The 8616-nt window shown below is 51.3% G+C and overlaps 1 protein-coding gene across 1 annotated transcript; it reads right to left on the reverse strand.

The window, feature by feature from the left end:
• Positions 1 to 2095: 2095 nt before the first annotated feature.
• Positions 2096 to 6697, reverse strand: LOC138689757 (uncharacterized). The gene is made up of 2 exons (XM_069806070.1): positions 5903 to 6697; positions 2096 to 4773 (listed from the first exon to the last, which is right to left on the reverse strand). The coding sequence occupies exons 1-2, from the start codon at positions 6395 to 6397 to the stop codon at positions 4609 to 4611; spliced, it is 660 nt and encodes a 219-aa protein (XP_069662171.1). The 5' UTR covers positions 6398 to 6697; the 3' UTR covers positions 2096 to 4608.
• Between the last annotated feature and the right edge of the window lie 1919 nt (positions 6698 to 8616).

Consider the following 8616-nt stretch of genomic DNA (forward strand, 5'->3'; position numbering starts at 1 on the left):
CCCGCCCAGGGCCGGGAGGAGGAGGAGGAGGAGGAGGAGGAGGGAGGAGGAAGGGCGGGGGGGGGGGGGGGGGGGCAGCGCCCGGGGAGGGCATTGCGGCCCCGCTTCGGTAGGACCCCCCCCCAGCATCATCCTCCCGGCCCCTTCAGCATCAACACCCACCCACCCCCGTCCAGATCCCCTCCAGCATCTTACTGGTCCCCTCCAGAATCATCCATCCCCCCACCCCGGGGACCCTCCAGTATCGCCCCCTGATCCCCCAGCATCACCCTGATCCCCCCCCAACATCACCTCTCTGATCCCCCTCCAGCATCACCCCCCCAGCATCACCGCTGATCCCCCCCAGCATCACTCCCAGCTTCCCTCCAGGTCCCCAAATCCCCCTCCAGCATCACCCCTGATCCCCCCCCAGCATCACCCCCAGCTTCCCCTCCAGCATCCCCTCTGATCCCCCCCCCCAGCATCACCCCCAGCTTCCCCTCCAGCATCACCCTGTTCCCCCCCCCTCCAGCATCACTCCCAGCTTCCCTCCAACATCCCCTCCAGGTCCCCTAATCCCCCTCCAGCATCACCCTGTCCCCCCCCCAGCATCACCCCCAGCTTCCCCTCCAGCATCACCCTGTTCCCCCCCGCCCAGCATCACTCCCAGCTTCCCTCCAGGTCCCCAAATCCCCCTCCAGCATCACCTCTGATTCCCCCCCCCCAGCATCACCCCCAGCTCCCTCCAGCATCACCCCCCCCAGCAACACCCCAATCCCCCTCCAGCATCTCCCCCTGATCCCCCTCCAGTATCCCCCCTGATCCTCCTCCAGTATCCCCCCCAGTATCCTCCCACCCAACCTGCCCCCCCCCAAGCTGCAGCCAGCGCTGCCCACCCCACACCCCCACACTCCAGCTCTGGGCAAACCCGGCTCTTTGCTCAGAAATGGAGCCGGGGTCGGGGGGGGGGAATGGATGCTTCCCCCTCCAACAGGCATTTTACAAAAATCTTAGCAAACATTTGAAATGCTGCTGTGCCCCGACCAGGTTTGGCAGCTCCAATTTTGTGTCCTCTACGATCCCAAAAGCATTTAATATTTTCAAGAGAAACTGAGCTCAAACCCCCCCTTCAATCACTCACATAGGGGACCAGCAGCAACGCCCCGCTGCAGCAATCACCCCCCTAGCCCTCCCTGCTACCCCCAGTTGCCTATTTTCCCCCAAGAAAGGCCCTTGGCAAAAATCTTAAACGAAACGTAGAATCCCCTCCCTAAACCACCGGCCAAATAGATTGCTGTCAGCTCAAACTCTTCTAAAAACAACACTTGAAAATTATTGAATTGCTTGAAAATGTACATCCTTTGCTCCATCTTCCAGTTTCAGCGTCCCTGAGCTCATGTCCAAACCCAATGGGATCAAGAAACATTTCTCTTCCATTAACGGGAGATGAAAATAGATGGTCAGTTATTAATTAACAGAGCCATTAGTGATTTCCCATCCTTGCTGGTGGCACAGACGGGTTCCTGCTGCAGGTGGCGGGGAGATGATCCTCCTTTCCCTTATTTCTGATGACAATTCCCAGAACGATGAAGAGATTGGGGACAACCACAGTAGTCAGAAAGACTTTTTCCTTTGAGAAATATCATTCTTGCTGCAGAAAACTTAAATTTTTCATCACTCTCCCATTAGAGGGATTACATCTCCCCCTCCTGCCCCATGGGATCCCCGTTTCTTTTGGTTCCTCTGAAAATGTGGCCCCAAAAGAGTCTGATATTGGAGTTTGGGGGCGTTCGTACATAGTTCGGTGCACAGAGCTTGTGTGCGTGCGCATGTGCACACGCATGTGCATGGATATGTGCACATTGCCAGGACACCCACGCTCCCCCCAGCACCTGGGCAGCCCCTTCTCCCTCGCCATATCCCAGGCTCCTTAATTAGAAAACTCAACAACTGAACATTTTCCACCCAAATCTGGTTTTCAGCTGCATTTTTGCTGGCTTGGATTTCACTAGGAGTGTTATTGCCTGCTCCAGTTTTTTCAAGCCTTGGTTTGAAAACAAGAGCCGAGGGAGGAGGCACATATTCCTGTGTTTGCCCGACGCGTACACCCAGCAGCAAGAATTAAAGCAGGTTTAATCCAGTTCTTGATTTTCCAATTTCTCCTTACGGGAAACTGCCCTCACCCAGCTCCTGCCTTTTCCGAAATTACACCCACCGGTGAGCCGAACCTGGGCAAAAAAACAGTAACATGCCACCCACTCTCCACAGTTAAGACAAACACCCTATACTTAAGGTTATTTAGGAAGCAGAGGCACGTTCATGCCAGTGGAAAGTACTGGATTATAAAATAGAAGGTCCTGTGTCACTGTGGACCATCTGGCTGGGAAGGGGGTGACTAATTGCACCGCACAACATGACATCTAAAAATATAATGAAGCACGTTGAGAAAGGCCAAGCAGTGAAGTTAGTTTGCTGAACTTCAGCTGCTCGACCATCCTGCATCACCAGGGATGGAGCATCGGGCCAAAATTTCATCACAGGTGACCCCAAACACGCCCGGTGCGATTTTTCGCATTGTTTTGGGCAATACGGTGCCTCATACAGCGCAGCTGCCTCGGCACGGCCGCTCGTGGAAACCAGCACTGCGCCACAGTTGCTTTGACTCTTGAGAAAAGCCATCTGTGCTTGCGATTTTTAAATTAAATTTACCGGACATGCTCTCAAAGCAAGAAGAACCGGGCTGGTCTTCTCCCTTCCGGCAAATTCTGGATGGCTGTTACAATTTTATACCAAATAAATTTATGGTTTTTCTTGCTCTGGCTTGCTTTCTGATCTGGCGCTTCCAGTAACTCAGCATGCTGGGAAACAATGTTTTCTTCCAGGCCCTATAGAAGAGCACAAAACACTATAAAATCATCCCACCACCTAATTAATTTGAGGAGTCACAGGAGGAAACTTGGAGCAGGAGATGCTAGCCGGAAAGTTGCACTGTGACATCGAGAAAACCCACTTTGACCTTCAGTGAAATAAAGGTCCTGATTCTGCTGAGGGCAGAAAGCAGCTCCAATATCCACGCGAATGGAGAAATCAAGCTCAAAGCTGCGGCTCTAAAGAAAGAAGTTGCAGGATTTGTCTTGGAAAACAGTTCTCGGAGAAACAGCTTTGCCCTCCACAAAGTCCAGGTTAGCCAGGGACCACGGTGCTGTCAGCCCAGCGCCCTGCCCCATCCATGTCTTGTCTGAAAGGACAAGATCCTCGGGACACACAGATGTTTGTCATCAGCTCCACCGCGGTCACAGCAAATTTATAAATGCGGCTCCATTTCTGGGGAGAGACTCTACTCATGACTATTATCTGCATAGCTAAGGATGAGATGTTGGAGCTGGAGATGGCAATTAGTAGAGGAGAATCTGGCTATCGATTTCAATGCAAGTTGCTTCAAACATGGGATGCCAAATCCATTTCAGAAGCAACTTGCAAAACACAAAGGCCTGAGATGAGGCCAAAAAAAAAAAAAAAAAGCTAAATCTGTGCTTCGTGCCTCAGTTTCCCCACCTCTGAGGGTGAATTCCTTTGCAAAACACATGGATAGCCACTAAATGAGAGTGCTATATAACACTCAAACTAGAGGTGCTGTCAATGAACGAATATAATAATCCTGGTCACATGGATGACACCCTCACATGCAATTCCTTGCTCCTATGGTTCAGGGCAAGATCAAAAGTTTGCTTGAGGGCAAACCACAGCCCAGCGAGGTTCACTCAGGGTCTGGCAAAGAACCAGCCGCAGGACCAGAAGCTGCATCCTCTGCATCCCCCAGCCACAGCCGTCCACCACCTCCCAGAGCTTTTCGTTCAAAAGACGCTTTCCCCAAGAGGCTAAATAGAAAGATGGGACAATAACACGCATGTCGATCACATCCATGTGCTGGAGGAGCCCCTTTCTGCCCCACTGCTCTCTAAATACAGCAGGACACGAGCCGGGAGAGCCGACCCCATGCCGCCAGGTGCTGATAAGCCTCTTCCCACCTGGAGAAGGATCAATTAAACTCCTGTAAGTCACTGAGCTGGAGCTGATGAGGTTTTCAGGAGTGAGAAGAGCTCTCGCTTATGCCCTTCCCAGTAACACACTTGGAAGGTGCGATCCAGTCCATGCCATCGTGGCACTGAGCCTCTCTCAAAAGGCCAGTTCAGGTTTAGTGACCATGAAAACCTTGCCATTCTCCCACCCAGCCTTCCATGTTCTTGGAAAAAGCCAATGTGACTTTTCAAACATCCCTAAGTATTTATGGAAAATTCATTTCCACCCAGCTAAAGGTGAATTTTGAAAAATTTCCATTCCAACTTGAGTTACAGCTCCCCTGCCCAGCCCTACACGTGTCGAGACCCCAGGACAGAAGCGGCTTTGATATTCACAAAGCTCAACAAGCCAAAACACACCCAGAGCCCTCAACCAGCCCATCAAACAGTGCATCAGGGACCAAGTTTGGGAGCATCCTGGATTACACAGAAGAGGACTGCTGCCTTAGCTGACCCCGGTAAAAGCCGATGGCAGGATCTCATGAAGGTCCAGAGCCTGTCGCGTTGGTCGAGGTGCAAATATTCGAATTTCTGATCACGAAGACAAGTCCTACTTCATATGGGCTAAGACATGCTTTAAATACTCCGCTTGGCCCACTGCGTCCGAGGGGAAAATCTCCTGGCAAATGTCACAAGCCTGAGCACCCTCGGAGGTGAGGATGGCTCCTTGCCCAAGCGTACCGTCCTCCAGCATCCAGCCCGGCGTCCAGGACGTCTGCAAGGAGCAAAGGGGAAAAGTGGTCAATGGGAATGGCAGAAGCAGCCTTTTTTCAAGCCCCCAGCTGCGTCCAGCCTCCATCCTGGGGTCTGCCATGCCAAAGCACAGCCTCCAAAAGCAGACACCAAGTTTTTGTGCCTGCAGAAAGGCTGGGCTAAGGGCTGCTCCCCCATGCTGGAGTCTGGGGGAGCTTCAGTCCCCCCTTGCTCCATCCTCGCCAAAAATCCACCAGAGGATCCTGTCTCTGTATGGCACCTGAGCATCCCCCATTGCCCATCGCTTATATCTCAGCAGCTACAATTGCTATCCAAGCCAGAACATGCAAAAAGTGCTTTTGTAAAAAGCAAGGTGGAGCGCATTTGTAATTTCCTTTTTGTGCCATTATCATTTAAGTGCTGATAAGGCACATTAGGGCTTTACCAGACAGACACCGCTTCCATTTCTTTCTTTCTTCTCCTTCTTCTTAAAAAGAAACTAGCTTCTAAATATAGCCCAGGCTGAAAATCAATAGCTTTCCCCATGAATATGTAGCCATGGCAGATGTAAAATAATTTTTAAGGGCTTCATTTGGGAGAAGGAATGAAAGGAAATGGGCTTGGCATTATAGGCACCCTCACCAGTAAGTCCAGGGTTGGTGTCCCACCTGTAACACACATTATGAAGGCTTACCGGGAGGACTGAGGGGCCAGAGTTTAGGATGTCTTTAGAAATCATCCTTTTCGGGGCATATAAATCAGAGAGAAAAAAGGAAAATATTTAAGAGCTCATTTAATTTCCAGAGCCAAAGGAGGTTGATACAGTTTTTCCCCCTGAGACTGAATCGACTGTTTCAAGAGTTCTTCAATGCCTCAGAAAGGATCATGGGAGGGACTTCTCCCAAAGTGCATCAGGTGCTGCTTGGCAGCCAGATCCCAGGGGCTTCTATGTACCCAATTCCCCTGGGAACCAGAGAATTGGGTGCCTAGGGACTTTTTCAGGACATAACCCTAAACCTCCACTCTGCCTCGGCTTCCCATATGTTACAGCAGGGCTGAAGGAGAAGATGCTGAAGATTGACAGATGCCATTATGCTAGGAAGAGCATGCAAAAGTCATAGATAAAAATCCCCATCAGCTTGACACGTTACCTTCACAGGTCCTCGGATCTCTACCGGGACTTTAGCCTCAGCAAGCAGAGCACTTTCGCTGGGAGCATCTTCTCTCCGAAGGGCTTCTGGGGCTTCGTAGAGATCCAGAAGAGTCAGGAAGGAGTCCACGACAACTGGATTTGGTGCCACCAACTCCTGCGGGCTGCAGCAAGTCCTCACTTCTTCCTTGGGGCCTTTCAACGTAGGAAGCAACCTACAGGTTTTCAGCCACGTATCTACATCCACCTTCTCACTCCTCTCTGCCTTGCTGCTGCCAAAAGCTCCGGCAAGAGCCGCTCCTCCAGTTCCACCACTGAAGATGCTGCCATTCGCGGTGCTTGGTGGGTACTTGCCGTTGAAGCCAGGCAGCGTCCCGGCAGTGTGCGGCTGCGCCAGGGGATGAGCAGAGCCCTCTGGGTCGGAGGCAGCAGATGCCGGTGCCTCTGAGCATTTCTGGTGGCTGTCCGGTGGTCTTTCCCCTTCCTCTGTGACCATATCCTCCGTGCACTGGATTGGCAGTGACACGGGGATATCTTTGAAAGAAAGCAAGCCAGAGCGGTCATTCCTGGGACTCTAACGGCGTTTGTGTTTTGCCTTCCCATTGCCTAATTCTCCTTTTGCGCTTGCAAAACAACTGGGTGCTACCTCCTTGCTGGCAAAGCTCGCTTGTCCCCATCGCCTGTCCCCCAGGGAAGTGGTTGAGTCACCATCCCTGGAGGTATTCAAAAAGTGCATAGACAAGGCACTTCAGGACACGGTTTAGTGGGCATAGTTGATGGTTGGACTCGATCTTAAAGGTCTTTTCCAAACTAAACGATTCTATGTTTCTATAAATCATATAGCTGGATATAAATCATACAGCTGGCTGGACCAGCGAAAAAAGGGCATCCAAGGACAGCCAGAGAGAGCTGAGGGTTGGAGGAGCATTAGCTACCTTAGGAGATGTTGAGACATTGCTGCGTCCCCAAAAGCCGGGCTGATCCCAGTAATGGCTTTGGTTTAGGTCCTGTTTGGAGACATTTAGTTGCACACCAGCCAGAAGAAGGACACACAGACGGTGGAGCTGCAGGGAAATGAGGCGAGCACAGAGGTGGGGAGCACATGGTGGGGAGCACATGAGGCTGCTGGTTTCACAGCACATGGCGGCTGTTTGCCTGAGCCAATCCCTCCTGATCACAGAAAACACCCTTTAAGGTCGGGAAGAATATGCAAAACCCTGCAGGAGTGATGTGACTGCTTTCGGGGGGACAGATGAGCACTTGGACCACAGCCGGGGGGTCAGGAGGGAGATTTCTTGGAAAACCAGGCAGGTTGCTGAGGAGGGTGAGAACATTTCCCTGGGTGGCTTCCAGGCTGTGGAGGCTCCACCACCACCCCTGCTTCCCAAAACCACTCCAGGCAATGGGTACCATCTGCCCCACACTCCTTCCCCCTCTCCCCAGGGGTAAGACGTGTGAATAAGCAGCGGCACGCCTGCGGCAGTTTTAACATGACTCTAAGCAGACACACACACACGTTACTCCGCCTTTGATGGAGAAGGCGAAGCCAAAAAGCCACGACAGCCAGCACGGGTTGCAGAGCACGCTTCTGCCTTAAACCAGCTTCACGTTAGCCCCACTTTCAACAGCAAACTTCTTGCCAGCATCAGGACAAAGCTTCAAATTACACCTGTCAGCCTCACATCTGCAATTTCAGTGTACCCTCCCCAGCCCCGCTGCTTACCGAGGACAGGTCCCTTCCTGGCAGTCAGCTTCTGGAGGAGCTTGCCCTGCTTGGTGCACAGATCCTGCAGCCTGGCGACCTCCTCACAGAGCTGGAGGAATATTTCTTCCATCTCCATCGCGCCTGATCAGGAGAAAAGGAAGAGGAAATGACTGGCTGTGTGTTATTCAAAGGCAGCGAGGAGCTGCCGAGGTTACCCCGAGCTGATGGGATGGGGAGGACCAGGCTCGGTTGTGCTGCAGGATCCCTGGAGATCCCACGTGCTCATGTGTGCGGGACTGCAAAGAAAGAAGCACTCCCAGTTCTCTTACAATTTACACAGAAAAAAACTGAAAAGGGAAGTGATTCTTTCCGAGTCAGGGGATAACTGCACAGCCAAGCTGGGCTTTTCCACCTCTCAGCCCACAACTGCCACGAGCTCAGCTCCTAACAACCAAAAAGTCCCATTTATTGAAAAATCTACCTGGAAAAAGTTGCATTTCGCATTCACTTAGTACCAAGGGATCTAATTTTTTGTGCAGTGGCATGAGAGCAGACAAACTCCCGACAACAAACCCATACAGGGAACAGCATCCAAGTGTGAGGGCACAATTCCCCTTTCTTGAGAAGCTCAGCCCCAAGCTGCCCCTTCGGCTCTCAAAAATACCCTGCAAATTAAAATCTAGCTCATGCCCACACGGTATGCGTTAACCAAATATTGTTACTACAAAGAAAAACCTCCCTGCATTGTGTTCAACACATTTCTCCTTGCTTTAACAGCTGTATTGTGGATTAGACTTTCCAGTTTTACCATATTGCACCAATTATTACCAGTCTGAAAGATAATAAATAAAACGAAAGCTCAGTACAAATCTGCAAGCCATCTGCAAAGTACATTTTAATTTGAAAGATTCGTGCAATCTCGATTAGCATAAATATGCAAATCGGCTTTGCTTCCTGTCATATTTTCCAGGTTCGCTGCTGCTCAGCACTGCAAATCTAAGCTCCGGCTC

The sequence above is a fragment of the Haliaeetus albicilla genome, chromosome 18 (assembly GCF_947461875.1).
Source record: "Haliaeetus albicilla chromosome 18, bHalAlb1.1, whole genome shotgun sequence".
Lineage (NCBI taxonomy): Eukaryota > Metazoa > Chordata > Aves > Accipitriformes > Accipitridae > Haliaeetus > Haliaeetus albicilla.